General features: G+C 42.3%; 1 protein-coding gene across 4 annotated transcripts; it reads left to right on the top strand.

The window, feature by feature from the left end:
• The first annotated feature begins 5,553 nt into the window (after positions 1 to 5,553).
• Positions 5,554 to 20,693, top strand: LOC139377294 (palmdelphin-like). Of its 4 annotated transcripts, none has more exons than XM_071120306.1 (9): positions 5,554 to 5,756; positions 13,555 to 13,606; positions 13,717 to 13,797; positions 14,063 to 14,181; positions 15,134 to 15,248; positions 15,390 to 15,414; positions 15,532 to 15,636; positions 15,785 to 17,362; positions 20,080 to 20,656. In XM_071120306.1, exons 2-9 carry the CDS (start codon positions 13,562 to 13,564, stop codon positions 20,118 to 20,120), a joined length of 2,109 nt encoding a protein of 702 aa, XP_070976407.1. In that variant the 5' UTR covers positions 5,554 to 5,756; positions 13,555 to 13,561; the 3' UTR covers positions 20,121 to 20,656. The 4 variants fall into 4 exon arrangements, with proteins under 4 accessions (XP_070976407.1, XP_070976409.1, XP_070976408.1 ...); XM_071120308.1 differs by having other exon boundaries at positions 5,565 to 5,756; positions 15,553 to 15,636; positions 20,080 to 20,693; XM_071120307.1 differs by lacking the exon at positions 20,080 to 20,656 and having other exon boundaries at positions 5,626 to 5,756; positions 15,553 to 15,636; positions 15,785 to 17,468.
• Positions 20,694 to 20,702: the final 9 nt, after the last annotated feature.

Here is a 20,702-nt window from a genome sequence, read left to right as displayed (position 1 = left end):
GTAAGAGTTCAGACTCCCTGGGCGTAGTCTTGAATAGCGTCTGAGGACTATGGCTTACGGTCTCTCTCACTTGTGGCAGCAGGTAGCCTAGCGGTGAAGCGCATTGGGCCAGTAATGAAAGGTTGCTAGTTCAAATCCCTTAGCCGACTAGGTAAAGAATCTGTTGATGTGCCCTTCAGCAGGGCACTTAACCCTAGTTGCTCTGGATAAGATTGTCTGCTAAATAACTAAACTGTCAAATCTCAGTGTCTCCATAGGATCAACACCTCTTCCCATTGGAGGGAAAGAAGACAGAGGCCCTGATTGGATTAAGGCTGTACGTAGGTTAAGTGTCCACATGCCTGAACCACACAAACACAATGGCTCTTTACCTGACACAGGGCTGTAACTCCCAATGATGTCAATTAACTCAAATTATATTTTGGAGCGAGAGAGGAAGATGATGTGATGATGTGTTGAATGACTTGTCTACGACAATAGCCAACCACATTGGCCACCATTACTTGCCAAAGCAGAATTGGTGTTGACACATACAGTATATAAACAAAAGTATGTGGATGCCCCTTCAAATTAGTGGACTCACGCACCTGACGCACACATACAAACAAACACACACACTCTTTTGGGATCCCTCGTGGGCTATATCATTTCTCTCTAGGAGCCTGAACTTGTGAACTGTGTAACTCTGGTCATGACCTTCTTGCCCTGGGTTGAACGTCAATAGTTAAATCTTGTGATGGTCAGAGGAATGCCCAAGGCTATAGCCGTACCATACACAGTCTCAGGAGTTTTTCCTGACAATGTTTCCTGAACAGGAACAACTCTGGGCCCTAGTTATATAGACTATTGCAGGCCCAGTAGTTTTTCCTTGTCAGATTACATGATCAGGTAAAACTCCTGGCCCTAGCTATTTGTGTCTCTTCTTTGTGCTTTTGGGCGGCAGGTGGACTAGCTGTTAAGAGCATTGGGCCAGTAACCGAAAGGTTCCTGGTTCGAATCCTCGAGCTGACTAGGTGAAAAATCTGTCGATGTGCTGTTGAGCAAGGCACCTCACCATAATTGCTCCTGTTAATAACTCTGGAGAAGAGCTTCCGCTAAATTACTAAAATGTTAAAAATAAGTTAAATGGGCCTCCCGGGTGGCGCAGTGGTTAAGGGCGCTGTACTGCGCCAGCTGTGCCATCAGAGTCCCTGGGTTCGCGCCCAGGCTCTGTCGTAACCGGCAGCGACCGGGAGGTCCGTGGGGCGACGCACAATTGGCCTAGCATTGTCCGGGTTAGGGAGGGATTGGTCGGTAGGGATCTCCTTGTCTCATCGCGCACCAGCGACTCCTGTGGCGGGCCGGGCGCAGTGCGCGCTAGCCAAGGTTGCCAGGTGCACGGTGTAGCCTCCGACACATTGGTGCGGCTGGCTTCCGGGTTGGATGAGCGCTGTGTTAAGAAGCAGTACGGCTGGTTGGGTTGTGTATCGGAGGACGCATTCAGCCTTCGTCTCTCCTGAGCCTGTACGGGAGTTGTAGCAATGAGACAAGATAGTAGCTACTACAACAATTAGATACCACGAAATTGGGGAGAAAAAGGGGTAAAAATTCAACAACAAAAAAAAATTATATATATAAAAATAAGTTAAATGTAATTGCCTCAGTGATGAGGTAGGACAGGGAAGGTCACACTCTGGGTAGTCTCATTGAAGAGGACAATAAACCTGCTGGCTAACAAAAACCTTTAGACGTCATTGGAGCATTGTAATGTGATGGCTGTACTTGAATGACCTTTGATAGAGTAGTGCAACATAGAAAAGAAAGCGTCTGTTGTGGGCTGAGTCACCTTACTTGTGTGTACAATTATTAAACACATATACAGTACCAGTCAAAAGTTTGGACACATTCAAGGGTTTTTCTTTATTTTCACTATTTTCTACATTGTAGAGTGAAGACATCAAAACTATGAAATAACACATGTAGGAATCATGTAGTAACCAAAAAATATATATTTTAATTTGAGATTCTTCAAAGTAGCTGCCCTTTGCCTTGATGACAGCTTTGCACACTCTTGGCATTCTCTCAACCAGCTTCATGAGGTAGTCGCCTGGAATATGTTGCAATTAACAGGTGTGCCTTGTTAAAAGTTAATTTTTGGAATTTCTTTCCTTCTTAATGCATTTGAGCCAGTCAGTTGTGTTGTGACATGGTAGGGGTGGTATTCAGAAGATAGCCCTATTTGGTAAAATACCAAGTCCATACTATGGCAAAAACAGCTCAAATAAGCAAAGAGAAATGACAGTCCATCATTACTTTAAGGCATGAAGGTCAGTCAATGTGGAAGTTTCTTCAAGTGCAGTCATAAAAACCATCAGGCGCTATGATAAAACTGGCTCTCATGAAGACCGAAACAGGAAAGGAAGACCCAGAGTTACCTCTGCTGCAGAGGATAAGTTCATTAGAGTTACGAGCCTCAGAAACTCCAGCCCAAATAAATGCTTCACAGGGTTCAAGTAACAGACACATCTCAACATCCATTTTTGGTTCCTACTGCCGTGCCTTTGTGAGACGCATAGTAGGTGAACGGATTATCTCAGCATGTGTGGTTCCCACTGTGAAGCATGGAGGAGGAGGTGTGATGGGGTGGGGGTGCTTTGCTGGTGACACTGTTTGTTATTTATTTAGAATTCAAGGCACACTTAACCAGCATGGCTACTACAGCATTCTTCAGCGATACGCCATCCCATCCGGTTTGCGCTTAGTGGGACTATCATTTGTTTTTCAACAGTACATTGACCCAGCACACCTCCAGACTGTGTAAGGGCTATATGACCAAGAAGGAGAATGATGGAGTGCTGCATCAGATGATCTGGCCTCCACAATCACCAGACCTCAATCCAATTGAAATGGTTTGGGATGAGTTGGACCGCAGAGTGAAGGAAAAGCAGCCGACAAGTGCTCAGCATATGTGGGAACTCCTTCAAGACTGTTGGAAAAGCATTCAAGGTGAAGCTGGTTGAGAGAATGCCAAGAGTGTGCAAAGCTGTCATCAAGGCAAAGGGTGGCTACTTTGAAGAATCTCAAATCTAAAATATATTTAGATTTGTTTAAAAAAAAATTGGTTACTACAAGATTCCATATATGTTTTTTCATAGTTTTGATGTTTTCACTATTATTCTACAATCTAGTCATTTTTAAAAATGAAGAAAAACTTGGAATGAGTTGGTGTGTCCAAACTTTTGACTGGTACTGTATGATTGCCATGATTTCTGCTTCTGTATGGGATTTGAGTACTCAAAGACATTTGATACTCAAATCCCACAAGAAGCCTTTTGCGGAGTAGGAATTATGTTAGATATACTGTTAACTCAATCTCCTCTCTGTGTGTGTGTGTGTGTGTGTGTGTGTGTGTGTGTGTGTGTGTGTGTGTGTGTGTGTGTGTGTGTGTGTGTGTGTGTGTGTGTGTGTGTGTGTGTGTGTGTGTGTGTGCGTGTGTTTGTGTGTTTGTCTTTGTGTGCATGCGTGTGTCACTGCCTGTGTGTTCTGATCGCTACTGACGTGTTCCTGTTCATTAGAGGCTGCACTAAGAATGTCTCATGCCACCGAGGGTGACATTTCTTAATGGGAGCACAAACAAGCGCAACACAACGTAGGAATGTCTCCCACCTGGGTGTGTTCTGATGCAGTCTGTGAGCTGTCCCATGCCGAGGTGATTTGTGGATGCATTATTGTTTGACACGCAGGTCTACTCTGTACCTATGAGCTAACTGTTGGACGTTCCACTGAGATGAGAGAAGGAGACCTACAACATAGCCCAAAAATGCATTCCTGGAAATACTCAAACAGAAATAAACACACTGAGCTTAGAGGAGAAAACAGGCAGGGAGAGAAGCCACAAGTGCAAAACCTTATAACATGACTCACACAGACAGACATGGGTATTTGGAGACGTGTGTTGTTGCCATAGCTACACTCCCACTTCCCAGACCTGTCCCCACATGCCTGCATGATGGATGTGCTTGGAGCACGTGTCAGTTATTTATGGAATCTTTAACGACTTGGCCGTAAACATGCATGTGCTGTGGGTGTTCAGGACACTGTCTGTCCCATGGTCGAAGTAGTTGATAAAAAACTCCAAAACATTCCCTGGAATGTGACATAATAAATACATGAATTGTTCAAAATAGCATGACTGTGATGGATGACTGTTTTAGGTTTCTAATTATTCTAGGTTCTAGGTCAATGTCTGTCCATGTTTGTCAAGGAGGATCAAAGCAAAGACAGCTATGCACATTTAGAGAAAAGGCCAATTTGGAACTTTGCAAGGAAAGCAAAGAGGAACTTTGTTTCACAGTGAGATGATGAGAGCAAGCACATGGCTTTCTCAAAGCTTCAGATAACCGGTAGGAAGCTGTTTTTACTCACCAATGTAACAACACAGTGTGGTCAGACTCAGTAACTTAGTTGTAGTCACAATCTGGTTACCTATAAGTACAAATATAGTTATGTTTTTGGGTTATTAAATATTTATTTACTTATTTACGGAAAAAAGTCTAAACTACCCACAATGCACTATTTCTCAATGTCATGTGGAGGGTCTACTCTGTGCTATCGAGTTCGTATCCTAGCTCGGTAGCTAGCTCAAGCTGGCTAATGTTAGCCACACCTCATGCTATTCACAAACTTTGTGGCTGTGTTATCTAGTGGTAACCCGTTAGCCCGGCAGGCTTTGGTGCTTTCTTGCCGTGGGCTCAAAATGAAAGAGAAAATCATACCTGTTTGCTCTATTGTGTAGTACCTCGTCTGTTGTCCTTTTTTGTTTTGTCAACTTCTCGGCATGTTCTCTGTGAAGTAGGCTACGGGAGTTTTGTAACTTTTTCTGGAATCTATCTATTTTGGATTTCGGCCTGGTGAAGCGCCCACCTTCCCCTTGCTTTGGTAGCTAAAAGAGCCTGCACTCTTTTAAAAGTTTTTGGATGGGCCCCAACCATCAATCTGTTAATCTCTGCTCGTACCCCTCACATTCTGAAATTGCATTTTTGTCCCCCCCAGTTTTATCATTGGAATGTGGTACAAAACCAGGCATGGTGTGCTTTAGGACCATGCCGACAACTCCGAGCAGTCGGGTAGGCTGTTTGGGGTGTTTATCCGACTACATAAAAAAAATATTATTATATTTTATGTCCCCAGCACTTCTAAAACCGAAGTTGTGCCCCTACATCACAGCCTTGAAAATACATGACTTTGGCATTCTTTCGGAATACTGATCAGTTTTATGTAATAACTCCAAAAATAGAAAAGCGCATTGGGGCTTTTGATGCATATACTAACGCAAATCTGGTTGAATCAACATTTTTCAAAGTAATTTCAACTAAAAAAAATCTATGTTATGACTTTGAATCTAGGTGGAAAACTGATTGGATTTGCAAAAAGTCATCAATGTAAGGGAATTTATTTTTTTATCAAACCCAAATCCAATTACATGGTGACATGTTTGGTTGATTTCACGTTGAATTCACGTTAGTGGACAACTCAACCAAATGTGACGTTGGCGTTGAACTGACATCTGTGCTCAGTGGGATACCACACTTGCCCTGTTGCTATTGGTGTAAAGGCAAGCTGCCAATCATGCATTCGCTTGGCTCTGTTCAAGGCACCCGCGCTGTACCTGACTGTCGCGTTGTTTAGGACAGAGCGCTTTAAACTGTCCACCAATAGTGAACTTGGGTCACCAAGGCATTTATAATCCATATCCAGCATTTGTTCACGCACAACTGGTGAGTGTTCTTGCCATTTTCTCAATCCGTTTTTGCTTGGCAATGTTGTAAGATAAGGCTAATAGCCTAACCACCGATCAAGCAACATTATGGACTAAACTTTAAAATCCTGTTGCTGCTCTGTATGCTGCTGTGACAATATAGGTAAAATTAAGATCCTGCACGTATTATAACTTTGTATGGGTTTTAGGTTTTAACTTGAGTTCGTTATTTTTAAATCATTTCAACATAAATTCACTCTCATATGTTCAATTTCTCTTTTAGCGTGCATGTATAAAACAATTGGACAGGCGCACTGCGGGGTCTCCAGTGATCTCTTCATTTAAACCACTTCAGTTTTTACCGCCAGTGTTCCTGTTCTAACATGGGAAGGCATGGGGATTTCTTGTCATTTTATAGGAACTTGGGACACTGTTGTTTCACTCATGTGAGAGCTGCAAAATCACAGACGACTATTCCTCAGTCCAATGTTTGGGCAGTGTACTCAAGCGCGTGTTCTCCTTTTGTTTCCTTCGTGTTCACCTTATACTTGTGTGAATAAACTATTCTAATTTACCAAAATAGGTCCAGAATATACAGCATTTATGTCTCATCGTTTGGGCATTCTTTGTGCATCTAGGCTATGGTATTGACAAATACTTTGCATGAGCCCTATACTCATGCAAAGCCCTATATTGGAATGAAATACACACCCATTAAATAATAGCATAAAGCATAAAGAAAATGAAGGAAGAATGCACATGAAATTGTATACTACAAATGTGCATACTGTTTTACCATCCTACTGTACATGTGCCCTTTTGAAAACCATGTGTCCATGCAGTTATTGTTGTGGAAGCAGATGCCCCAACAGATTTGCTGCCTGGCTAAATCACCGCAGTGATCAGCTTAGGGCAGGCAGCTTAGAGAAAACCTCCTTCCACTAGAACTGTCAGTCTGCCTGAGGAGGGATTGGAGCTGGGAACTGACCATCACAGTTTGTAGCTGCCACTCTTCACATGGGGACATATTGGGGACATATTGAAACACATCCGATTGATCTGGGCAGGTGCTGATGAAGAAGTAGCCTATAATATGTCTATAAAGAAAAGAAAAGAGTCTGCATACTGCAACACTCTATATGCGCCCAAGTGTGATATATCAGGCCAGCTAAACATGTTTCTTAAGTCTTTCATCAGTTCTCAAACCTTATTAGAAGTGATGAACTAAGGGTCAAAGCTGTCCAGCCAAATTAGGCTGGGTTTACACAGGCAGCCCAATTCTGGGCTTTTTTTCACTAATTGGTCTGTAAGATCTGATGTGAAAAGATCTGATGTGATTGGTCAGAGAAATGCAGTCTTTGTCACACGTGGGAGGACATATGGCACAGTTCATAATGCTGACCAGGGTTGGGATCAGTGAGTCCTGTTTCAGTTCTTTCTAATCAGGAGATTCATTGAAATTCCCCTTCAAGAACTGAAAAGTGCCATTCATTTTCAATGAGGATTTTTCTAATGTATTCTTGTTTAAAATAATATTTAGCCTTTTGATTTTAAACAGGAAAATAATTAGAATTTGAATTGCATTGCATTGTTTATACAGAGCTGTGTGATGATGTCACTGTAATCATGATAGACATAACTGGCCCTATGCCACCTGGCAATATTTCATCACAAGGGCTTTATGTCAATAACATTTACAACCATAACAGCTGCCCAAATGTTTCTACATCACCCCATTTCCTCCTACAATATCAGAGTAGTGTATCTCCCATGTCCTCATAGAAGAATCCCAAAAAAATGTAATAACATGTAAATGAAGAACAGGAACTGTACTTTAGTTTTATCACCTGTTTGCTTATCTCTGTTTTGGAGACAAACAGACGCATGCTTTGCCGCAGAGTGCAACACTTGTCTATTGTTGTTATGACCTATTTATAGACTCTCCTTGAGTTTACACTGTCTTCAGAAAGTATTCAAACCCCTTGACTTATTCCACATTTTGTTGTGTTACAGCCTGAATACAAAATGGATTAAATATTTGCAAAAAAGTCTCACCCATCTACACACAATACCCAATAATGTTTGCACATTTTCTTGGAAATGAAATACAGAAATATCTAATTTACTTAAGTATTCACACCCCTGAATCAATATTTTGTAGAATCACCTTTGGCAGTGATTACAGCTGTGAGTCTTTCTGAGTTAATCTATTAAGAGCTTTCTACACCTGGATTGTGCAACATTTAACCATTATTTTCAAACGTCTTCAAGATCTGTCAAATTAGTTGTTGATCTTAGCTAGACAACTATTTTCAGGTCTTACCATAGATTTTCAAGTAGATTTAAGTAAAAACTGTAACTTGGCCACTCAGGAACATTCACTGTGTTCTTGGTAAGCAACTCCAGTGTAGATATGGCCTTGTTTTATAGGTTATTGTTCTGCTGAAATGTGAATTGATCTACCAGTCTCTGGTGGAAAGCAAACTGAACCAGGTTTTTCTCTAGGATTTTGCCTGTGTTAAGCTACATTCCGTTTCTTTTTTATCCTGAAAAACTCCCAAGTCTTAACGATTACAACCATACCGATAACATGAGGCAGCCACCACTATTCTTGAAAATATGGAGAGTGTGTCACAATTGTGTGTATAGGTGGTAGGGAAGTCAGGCGCAGGAGAATTAAACTTGGTAAAATTGAGTAATTTAATAAAACAAAACATAACTCCAAAAACCATAAATACAAATGAAACAAATTGGGTACAAGGACCCGTCGCGCACCAAATACAAACAACACGAAACTGAACATAAAACAATCTCTGACAAAGACATGATGGGAAACAGAGGGTTAAATACACAACAGGTAATGAATGGGATTGAAACCAGGTGTGTAGGAAGACAAGACAAAACCAATGGAAAATGAAAAATGGATGAATGATGGCTAGAAGACCGGTGACGTCGACCGCCGAGCACCACCCGAACAAGGAGAGGCATCGACTTTGGCAGAAATCGTGACAGAGTGGTACTCCGTAATCTTTTGTATTTGATTTGCCCCAAACATAGCACTTTGTATTCAGGACAAAAAGTTAATTGCTTTGCCACATGTTTTCCAGTATTGCTTTAGTGACTTGTTGCAAACAGGATACATGTTTTGTAATATTTTTTTTCTGTACAGGCTTCCTTCTTTTCACTCTGTTAATTAGGTTACTATTGTGGAGTAACAACCATGTTGTTGATCCATCCTCAGATTTGTCCTATCACAGCCATTCAACTCTGTACCTGTTTTAAAGTCACCATTGAACTCATGGTTTCCTTACTCTCCGGCAGCTGAGTTAGGAAGGGTGCCTGTATATTTGTAGTGACTGGGTGTATTGATACACCATCCAAATTGTAATTAATAACTTCACCATGCTCAAAGGGATATTCAATGTCTGCTTTTTTTACCCATTTACCAATAGGTGCGAGGCATTGGAAAACCTCCCTGGTCTTTGTGGTTGAATCTGTGCTTGAAATTCCCAGTGCGACTGAGGGACCTTACAGATAAATGTTTGTGTGGGGTACAGAGATGAGGTAGTCATTCAAAAATGTCCATTCAACTTGTTAAGCACATTTTTCTCCTGAACTTATTTAGGCTTGCCATAACAAAGAATTGAATAATTATTGACTCAAGACGTTTCAGCTTTTCATGTTTTATTAATTTGTTACAATTTCGAAAAACATAATCCCACATTGACATTATGGGGTACTGTGTGTAGGCCAGTGACCAAAAATCTCTATTTAATCCATTTTAAATTCAGTCTGTAACACAACAAAATTTGGTCATGGGGTGTGACTACTTTCTGTAGTTAGGGTGTATATTGTAGTTAAGGTTGCAAAAGATAAACTTTCCCTGAATCCCCTAGTTTTTGTTTATTTCAGAAATTCCAGTTAGAGGATTACCAGAATCAGGGGGAATAAGCAGTTACAGTTGAAGTCGGAAGTTTACATACACTTCAGCCAAATACATTTAAACTCAGTTTTTCACAATTCCTGACATTTAATCCTAGTAAAAATCCCCTGTCTTAAGTCAGTTAGGATCACCACTTTATTTTAAGATGTTTAAATGTCAGAATAATAGTAGAGAGAATTATTTATTTTACTTTTTCTTGTCAGAAGTTTACATACACTCAATTAGTATTTGGTAGCATTGCCTTTAAATTGTTTAACTTGGGTCAAATGTTTCAGGTAGCCTTCCACAAGCTTCCCACAATAAGTTGGTGAATTTTGGCCCATTCCTCCTGACAGAGCTGGTGTAACTGAGTCAGGTTTGTAAGGCCTCCTCGCTCACACACGCTTTTTCAATTCTGCCAACACATTTTCTATAGGATTGAGGTCAGGGCTTTGTGATGGCCACTCCAATACCTTGACTTTGTTGTAAGCCATTTTTCCACAACTTTGGAAGAATGCTTGGGGTCATTGTCCATTTGGAAGACCCATTTGTGACCAAGCTTTAACTTCCTGACTGATGTCTTGAGATGTTGCTTCAATATATCCACATCATTTTTCACCCTCATGATGCCATCTGTTTTGTGAAGTGCACCATGCCCTCCTGCAGCAAAGTACCCCAACAACATGATGCTGCCACCCCCGTGCTTCACGGTTGGTTGTTCACGGTTTGGTGTTCTTCGGCTTGCAAGCCTTCCCCTTTTTTCTCCAAACATAACGGTGGTCATTATAGCCAAACAGTTCTATTTTCGTTTCATCAGACCAGAAGAAATTTCTCCAAAAAGTACGAACTTCCAACTGTGCAGTTGCAAACCATAGTTGTTTTTTTTATGGAGGTTTTGGAGCAGTGGCTTCTTCCTTGCTGAGCGGCCTTTCAAGTTATGTCGATATAGGACGCGTTTTACTGTGGATATAGATACTTTTGTACCCGTTTCCTCCAGCATCTTCACAAGGTCCTTTGCTGTTGTTCTGGGATTGATTTGCACTTTTCGCACCAAAGTACGCTCCTCTCTAGGAGACAGAACGCATGTCCTTCCTGAGCGGTATGACGGCTGCATGTTCCCATTGTGTTTATACTTGCGTACTATTGTTTGTACAGATGAACATGGTACCTTCAGGCATTTGGAAATTGCTCCCAAGTATGAACCAGACTTGTGGAGGTCTACAATTTTTTTTCTGAGGTCTTGGCTGATTTCTATTGATTTTCCCATGATGTCAAGCAAAGAGGCACTGAGTTTGAAGGTAGGCCTTGAAATACGTCCACAGGTACACCTCCAATTGAATCAAATTATGTCAATTAGCCTATCAGAAGCTTCTAAAGCCATGACATCATTTTATGGAATTTTCCAAGCTGGTTACAGGCACAATCCACTTAGTGTATGTAAACCTCTGACCCACTGGAATTGTGATACAGTGAATAATAAGTGAAATAATCTGTCTGTTCACAATTGTTGGAAAAAATTACTTGTGTCATGCACAAAGTAGATGTCCTAACCCGACTTGCCAAAACTAAAGTTTGTTAACAATAAATTTGTGGAGTGGTTGAAAAACAAGTTTTAATGACTCCAACCTAAGTGTACAGTGGGGCAAAAAAAGTATTTAGTCAGCCACCAATTGTGCAAGTTCTCCCACTTAAAAAGATGAGAGAGGCCTGTAATTTTCATCATAGGTACACTTCAACTATGACAGACAAAATGAGGAAAAGAAATCCAAAAAAATCACATATTAGGATTTTTAATGAATTTATTTGCAAATTATGGTGGAAAATAAGTATTTGGTCAATAACAAAAGTTTATCTCAATACTTTGTTATATATCCTTTGTTGGCAATGACAGAGGTCAAACGTTTTCTGTAAGTCTTCACAAGGTTTTCACACACTGTTGCTGGTATTTTGGCCCATTCCTCCATGCAGATCTCCTCTAGAGCAGTGATGTTTTGGGGCTGTTGCTGGGAAACACGGACTTTCAACTCCCTCCAAAGATTTTCTATGGGGTTGAGATCTGGAGACTGGCTAGGCCACTCCAGGACCTTGAAATGCTTCCACCCCATGCTTCACAGTAGGTATGGTGTTCTTTGGATGCAACTCAGCATTCTTTGTCCTCCAAACACGACGAGTTGAGTTTTTACCAAAAAGTTATATTTTGGTTTCATCTGACCATATGACATTCTCCCAATCTTCTTCTGGATCATCCAAATGCTCTCTAGCAAACTTCAGACGGGCCTGGACATGTACTGGCTTAAGCAGGGGGACACGTCTGGCACTGCAGGATTTGAGTCCCTGGCGGCGTAGTGTGTTACTGATGGTAGGCTTTGTTACTTTGGTCCCAGCTCTCTGCAGGTCATTCACTAGGTCCCCCCGTGTGGTTCTGGGATTTTTGCTCACCGTTCTTGTGATCATTTTGACCCCACGGGGTGAGATCTTGCGTGGAGCCCCAGATCGAGGGAGATTATCAGTGGTCTTGTATGTCTTCCATTTCCTAATAATTGCTCCCACAGTTGATTTCTTCAAACCAAGCTCCTTACCTATTGCAGATTCAGTCTTCCCAGCCTGGTGCAGGTCTACAATTTCGTTTCTGGTGTCCTTTGACAGCTCTTTGGTCTTGGCCATAGTGGAGTTTGGAGTGTTTGAGGTTTGAGGTTGTGGACAGGTGTCTTTTAGAATGATAACAAGTTCAAACAGGTGCCATTAATACAGGTAACGAGTGGAGGACAGAGGAGCCTCTTAAAGAAGAAGTTACAGGTCTGTGAGAGCCAGAAATCTTCCTTGTTTGTAGGTGACCAAATACTTATTTTCCACCATAATTTGCAAATAAATTCATTAAAAATCCTACAATGTGATTTTCTGGATTTGTTCCCTCATTTTTTCTGTCATAGTTGAAGTGTACCTATGATGAAAATTACAGGCCTCTCTCATCTTTTTAAGTGGGAGAACTTGCACAATTGGTGGCTGACTAAATACTTTTTCGCCCCACAGTACGTAAACTTCCGACTTCAACTGTATGTACAGAACATTTTACCAGTAACTGGAAGCCCCCCATATTCTACTCACTTATCAGACTGCTATCTCTTTCAGGTTCCTACCTCTATGTGAAGAGCAAATATAGAGGCTGCTGCTGAGTCATCCCATTAAGGGGGCTGTCTGAGAAAATAGCTAGTCTAGAATATCTGTGGAGCATGGTGAGAGACAGGAAGTCTGCGGTAGGGCTCACATTTCGTGGAAAGATGTAAGGAGAGACCAGGGAGATGCTGGCATGCCCTTTCAGGGCCATAGGTCATCACTGTCACTGTCACCACACACAGAACCACACCCCTAAGGTACCCCAGAGTGCATTAGTTTTTGCACTTTATGATTTTTGAAAGTATGCGTATCGGCATTCCAGTTGGAGACTCTTGCCTTGTAGGTCAGTACATTTCTGTAATATGATATTAGGGGCCTGAATGCTATGCTCTCTAAGACCAAAAATGTAGTGTGTTATTGGCTAGACCAGACTCTTGTTTCAGGTCTGGTCAGGTAGAATTGAGTGTGAAATCCCTCAGTAATGACTAGGTCATTTGTCATCTGTGGTGGAACTCAAACCCTCTTGTTTCTGGTCAAATTCAAGTCACTCTTTCAAAGTGTGTCAATCACCACTGACACTCTTCCTGGTTCAACTGTTAAAGGGATAGTTCACATAAAAAGGTGACGAATCCCTTTAACTTCCCACTCAATGGATCATAAAGCCCTATTCACTGGATGACTGGTATGTGTGTCTACGCATCACATTTTAGCTGTTGTTTTTGTTCCAGAGTTTCCTTCTCATCGCCGTTGTTTTTTCTTTCTTCATTTTTCTTTGGTCCAGGGTCGGTATGGAAGAGGCAGACCTGGTCAAGGAGCGGCTCCAAGCCATAACGGTAAACTGACCTAGAGTTCTGGTTCTCTTACAGCAAATCAACGACTGAATAATATCTGTGTCAAGTACTTTAAGGTTCACAACTTTCTTTTTTAAATACTTTATCTGCAGGATAAGAGGAAAGTCCAAGAGGACATTGCTCATAAAAAGCTGGAGATTGACAAGGAGAAATTAAAGCTTCAGCACTTAAAGGTACAGTTAGCTCATTTGACCATCAATGAAGTGATAACATTACAGTTTATCTTACTGTCATATTGTCAAACCACATTGTTTCAATAATTCGTAACTATCTGATGACAGCGAGAGTTCCAAGTATATCAGCTTGATGACAGTTTTTAGATTTTATGGTCACTGTGGCTGAGCAGTCCATTAAAGACATATGTTAGAGTGCAAAAATAACATGTCATTCATGACAGTTAAGACATAATGCTGTGTCACCCTCTCTTACTTTGAACAGAAAAAGTCCTTGAGAGAGCAATGGCTCATGGATGGAGCAGCCACCCAGAGCCCACAGCAGAGAGAGACTTTGAGGGGAGATCAACAACAAACTAAGCTCCTCCAGACCAGCATCCACAGGTACAGTAAGCCAGGACAACTGATACTCCATTTGTTCATGTCTAAACTGATCTACACTATGTTTACATTGCTCGTTTATTAACATGGCTGCCTGATGGAATATAGGCCTTGGTATGTCGAGATGTGTTTTTCATCTTGGATGCTTCATTTGATTAAACCTTACCCATGTTAAATCTGTACCACTTATGGTGAAGTGTTGCTTTTAAATGGGGACGCCTCTTTTATTTATTTTATTTCTATGCTCAACACCCTGGCAACGTGTATTGGACTGTCTGCGGTGAAGGGTAGCCCATCAACTGTCCAGTTAGACCTATATTTGTCCGTAGATTGGTCCAAGTGGCAGTCAGTGCGTTCCCTGAAACCCATAAGGTGCTGGTAATAAGACACCCGTAACTGAGATGGAAGTAACAGAGTTCTTTTTTTTACCTAACGAAAACCACCTTGGATTTAAACATATAGGTATTTGTCACTATTAAAGGGTGGTGTTCTGGCCTTTTTGTTTCTTTAGTAAGAGTGAGGGACATCCACAAATAGACTCATTCTGTCCTCCCCCCTCCTGATCCACCCATCTCAACTGAATGGACACTTTTTTGTATTTCACAGGATAGGTTCCAATCTGTTAGGGTCGTACCGCTTTGGGGTATAGCCATTTGAACTGTAGGTGTCAAGTAGCAGGGTTGTGCTATTCTAATGGGGTGATTTAATGCCAGTTGGGTGGGATAGCACAGCATTGATGGGGTTGTCAGAGGTGGGATGCCCTGGTGGTTGACCCTGAGTCTGTCTGCTGCCAGCCATGATCAGTTTGCCAAGTTACACCTCTGACGAGATTAGAGCCAGAAAAGGAAGTCTTCCAAAGATGAGAAAACTGTCAGTTCACTGATTCGTTCTTCATCCCTTCTCCGCCTGTCCATGAGGTGATATGACCTTTGACCCTTTCTGTCTCGGCTTGCAGGATTGAGAAAGAGATTGAGGCTATGGAGAGGGAAGAGACGATGATATCAAAGAACGAGGGCTTCATACTGAAGAGACTGAAGGCTATTGAGAAAACCCCTGAGGAGATAATAAAGGTACTTGGACATAACATAATTGACATTGAGATATTTCTGGTTTAGATGTTTTGCTTTGGCCACAATGAGGCTACTGTTAATCTGAGGTTTTGTTGATCTGAGTTGTATCTCTAAAAGTGCTGTATGTATGTTGTCTTACAGGAGGCAAATGAGAATTTCAAAGAAGGTAAGGTCTTTTGCTAACTTTCTGATTGCGTTATTCATTTCATGTATTTGATCAAGCGTGTTACACTATACACATAATCATTGGTAATACAAAAAACATAGCTTATTTTTTTCACAGAGACAATCTATATTTCCCCAGCTACTCTAGATGTCCCAAAGTTCTACAAGCCTCAGATTTCAAGGAAGCAGTCCTTTAAATTTAATAAGGACACACCCAAACAAAGTAAGAAACTACATAGTAACATTTATTACAACAATAGCGTGTACTGTAGATATGTCAAAACCCTATTTGTATCTAATTTCAACCCATCTCTCTCTCCATCTCTCCCTTCCTCGTACTCTCTGTCTCTCCTCCTTCTCTTCTCCTCCAGCCATGTTTGCAATGGAGATCAACGTCCAGAAGGACCTCCGTACCGGGGAGAGCCGGGTCCTATCTACATCCACCGTCACCCCCCAGGAGCTCCAGCAGACAGGGGTTAAAGTCTACGACGACGGCCGTAAGTCCGTCTATGCCCTGCAGTCTGATGGGTCTCACCTGGGGAATGGAGTGGATGAGCTCAGCCCTATAGAGGTGGAGGAGCTGCTGCGAGCAGCCACAGAACAGAAGAAGTCTCAGAGAGGACCTCGGGGCCACCAGGGCCATCAGGAATCAGCACCTGCATTCTCCCCCAACTATAGCCCTCGGGGCCACCAGGAACCAGTGCCTGTAATTTCCCCCAACTGTGGCCCTCTGGGCCACCAGGAACCAGTGCCTGCATTCTCCCCCAACTGTGGCCCTCATGGCCACCAGGAAGCAGTGCCTGCATTCTCCCCCAACTATAGCCCTCGGGGCCACCAGGAACCAGTGCCTGCATTCTCCCCAAACTGTGGGCCTCGTGGCCACCAGGAACCAGTGCCTGCATTCTCCCCCAACTGTGGCCCTCGTGGTCACCAGGAAGCAGTGCCTGTATTCTCCCCCAACTGTGGCCCTTTGATCCACCAGGAACCAGTGCCTGCATTCTCCACCCCCTGTGGCCCTCGGAGCCACCAGGAGCTCAGACCTATGGAGGTGGAGAAGCTGCTCCGAAAGGCTATAGTGCAGAAGATGCCTCAAAGCGGAGCTTTCCCACAGGACCATCAGGTTCACCAGGAATCAGTGCCTGCATTCTCCACCACCCCCGGCAGGAGTGCCTCAGCCTCCAACAAGCCCCAACAGAGTCATGCTAAAGTCCTCCAAGGAACCAATGGGAATGGGTATCAGCAGGAGTTGTATGAGCATGACGTCCTCTCCTGGAAGGAGCTCCACTACATTGATGGAGTCCACTACTCAGGGCCGGAGAGTCTCTCCTCCTCCCCTCACATTCCAGTCCCCTCTTTCATCTGCAGGAAGGACGAGGAGTACTACCAGCCAACCAACGGGTACAACCAGAACCCTTTCTCCTATGGCGGGGAGTTTCACCCCACCCACAACTCCTACCATAGCCCTAGAGAGAGCCAGCAAGGCGGGATGTTTTACAACTCGTCGGCTAAAAAGGACCAGAAACCATCTCCGATCTACCAGGAAGACTTGCACTTCAGTATCCTGAACGCCATAGACACATCTGAGCCTATCACTGCGATCTTTATGGGCTACCAAACCGCCAAGGATGACAGTGGACGTGGTCTGGGCTACGAAGGGTCCATCCGGGCTGAGCTTGTCGTCATTGGCGATGAGGATGGGGTGGACGAGAGTAACCCTCAGCTTAACACCTACAACCCGGATGGATACAACAACTGGGGTTATCATCACTCTCAACCTCAACAGAAATTAATACAGTACATGGCAGAGCCCACTGCTAATATTAACGCTAACAATGCGTCACCGTACACAGCGTCAAAGAAGTTGGTCTACTCTGGTCAACAGGCCAAAGAGGCATGCTACCCATATTCAGACGGACAGTTGGACGGGACAGAGAAGCACCCAGCCCCAGGTATCAGAAAGATTCAAAAGATTCAAAAGAGAAAGAAGCCATGCTGCATGCTCATGTAACCAACCTGCAACTGTTGACACTAGCTACCTAACATCACTTCCTTTGCTTTGACTGACAGCACTTTTGAGGTTTCTCATTGGCTGGCTAGTGTGTTGAACTGTATGCTGTATGCTGGCTTCTCTGTTGCATCAGTTTGTTCTTGTCTTAATCATTGTAACACAGACTGACCTGAAACTCTCATTCTAATCACACTCTGTCACTGTTTACATACATAGTGATGTTGTGTATCCATACCAGAGCTTGTTTTGATACTTGAAGTCAAACTCTGCCTCTCTCTAGTGGCTGGAAGACAGTAATGCTGTAACTTTGGTTTCCTACAGGAGGCCAAAATGTGCTTGACTGCTTGTATAATATGTCAAATATTATTGGATATTTTTTATGTTTCTACTTTTGGATAACAAAGCTAGAATTAACTTTTTTACTGACATATTATAAATAACTGGTCTGAAGGTACAGTGCATATCAAATGTACACTCTGATTAAATCATTGTTTTGCACTAACTTAATATTTATTATTTTGCATGTGTTTTTTAGAATCTCTTTTCCACATTGCAATGTTCTTATGCCATGTCTGTACTCTGTATACTTACAGTAATATGCATGATTGCTTGCCCAGTAACTTAAACAGTAATTAACTCATTATTGACTGCCTTAATCCTCTTGTGTAACAATGATCTGTTTGTGTGTGTGTGTGTGTGTGTGTGTGTGTGTATGTGTGTATGTGTATGTGTATGTGTATGTGTATGTGTGTGTGTGTGTGTGTGTGTGTGTGTGTGTGTGTGTGTGTGTGTGTGTGTGTGTGTGTGTGTGTGTGTGTGTGTGTGTGTGTGAGAGAGAGAGAGAGGTTGCGCTTTTTGAAATAAACATGTAACAATATGAACGGAGTATGCAAAACATTAAGAACAATTGATCTTTCCATGACATAGTCTGTCCAGGTGAATCCAGGTAAAAGTTATGATCCCTTATTGATGTCACTTGTTCAATTCATTTCAATCAGTGTAGATTAAGGGGAGGAGACAGTTTATAGAAGGATTTTTAAGCCTTGAGAAAATTGAGACTTGGATTGTGTATGTGTGCCATTCAGAGGGTGAATGGACAAGAAAAAATATTGAAGTGCCTTTGAACACCGATTTGTGTTAAGAACTGCAACGCAGTTGGGACGGCAGGGTAGCCTAGTGGTTAGAGCGTTGGACTAGTAACCGGAAGGTTGCAAGTTCAAATCCCCGAGCTGTCGTTCTGCCCCTAAACAGGCAGTTAACCCCTAGGCCGTCATTGAAAATAAGAATTTGTTCTTAACTGACTTGCCTAGTTAAATATAAAAAACGCTGCTGGGTTTTTCATGCTCAACAGTGTGTATCAAGAATGGTCCACCACCCGAAGGACATCCAGCCAACTTGACTCAACTGTGGGAAGCATTGGAGTCGACATGGGCCAGCATCCCTGTGCAACTCTATCAACACATTGTAGAGTCCATGCCCCGATGAGTTGAGGCAGTTCTGAGTGCAAAGGGGAACGCAAGTAAATATTAGGAAGGTGTTCCTAATGTTTTTTACACTCAGTGTATTTCTGCTAAACAATTGTTGTTCAATGTTTGCTTTATTTATTATTAAAACATTTCATCACACCGTCACTATGTAGCTAATGAGATTCAGAACAAAGTGGAAGAAAGTGCATGGCAATATGTTAAGGACTTCAGTAGAACTGTAACTGAAGCTAATGTCAGAATAATTTCCTATACATAACCATCACTGTGTTATTACTGATCACTTCACATCTGAGGAGTCAAAGGAAGAGGGATAAGACATGCGTTCCACCCACCCTCCCTCCCACACACACACACGCACGCACGCACGCACACACATATGTACACACACACACACACACCCTCCCACACACACACTCACACACACACACATGTACACACATCTACACACACCCTCCCACACACACACACACACACACACACACACACACACACACACACACACACACACACACACACACACATATGTACACACACACACACACTCACCCACCCTCCCTCCCTCCCACACACTCACACACACACACACACACACACACACTCTCACACACACACACACGTACACACGCACACACACATACACACACACCCAACAACACTTTCACACCATCTGACAGTGCTAACGACCTTTCTGTCACCTCTCATGATCTCTCTGAGGACAAGGACAGTGGATGGTCTGGACCTTAACAGACTTAACGGTCCAGACATCAATCAGATCATTAGACATGGATGTCTCCCGAACTAAGAGGCTTTTAAAAGGAACGTGTCATCCTGTAATATGTGATTGAGACACACTTATATAACTATAATTTGAGTTACGTAAATGCTGATGACACATGACTGAGGACATACACCAATCTTAGCTCTCCTGGGGTTGGTTCAGACAGTGTTTTTCCTCACAACTTTGTCTGCTTGGTGGGTAGGCTATTGAAAGGGTGGTGTTAATATACTTCACGTAAAGACTTGTCCAATACTTTAGTCATGAGGTTATTTCAGGACACACATTACTATAAACATAACACAACTAATCTGGACGAGTCTTAATTAGTCTTAATTGATGTGATATGATATTTACATGGTAAATGTGTTTTATTTTCCCTTACATTTCCTACAGCTTCAAGTACGTGTATGGAGAAACCGGAACAGTTTGTGTAGAAATACTCCATGCAAGACTCATCAACCATTCAAGTTCCATGACGAGAAGGAAGAAACACATCTTTGCGCAACACATTCGACGAACACCGAGCACACTTCTGTGAGGCCATCAACTTTATATTTGGATTCTAAATATAATTCTCAATACAAGGTTCTGTTTAAAAGTGTAAAACATGTTTGTTCATAATGTTTCCTTACACAGAGTGTTAGAGCTTAAAATATACCAATGATGTCATTTCGAGAAGGAACAACCAGTCTAAAACAGACTTTTGAAGGGAATCACTGATCTTAAATGAAATATCTGCTTGTTCAATGTTCCTGAAGATATCAGTGCATTTGATGTTTACTCTCCAGCCTTTACGCTGCTGCCAGATATATTTTCCTCCTCTACTGTAGGCTACTAGCCAGCACTTTTCATATGCTAACAAACCTTTTTAGAGTGCCTTAATGTAATTTGCTGTTGAAACTGTAACCTGCTTGTGTATTGGTATAAGAAAGTCATGCAAACAAAATCATTAAAAAGCTAATTGTCACACAACTGAGTGTTAAGCTGTTATACAAAGGAAATGCCAATAAGTCGTT

This window comes from Oncorhynchus clarkii, chromosome 20 (genome assembly GCF_045791955.1).
Source record: "Oncorhynchus clarkii lewisi isolate Uvic-CL-2024 chromosome 20, UVic_Ocla_1.0, whole genome shotgun sequence".
In the NCBI taxonomy this organism is placed as follows: Eukaryota; Metazoa; Chordata; class Actinopteri; order Salmoniformes; family Salmonidae; genus Oncorhynchus; species Oncorhynchus clarkii.
The sequence above is the reverse complement of the archived record's forward strand: the minus strand, read 5'-3'. Positions and strand labels throughout refer to the sequence as shown.

Coding starts and splice junctions, on each gene's coding strand:
- LOC139377294 (XM_071120306.1), top strand. CDS start 13,562: ATGGAAGAGGCAGACCTGGTCAAGGAGCGGCTCCAAGCCATAACG. Junction 14,182..15,133: donor CTCCAGACCAGCATCCACAG/GTACAGTAAGCC, acceptor CTCGGCTTGCAG/GATTGAGAAAGAGATTGAGG. Junction 15,249..15,389: donor CCCCTGAGGAGATAATAAAG/GTACTTGGACAT, acceptor GTTGTCTTACAG/GAGGCAAATGAGAATTTCAA.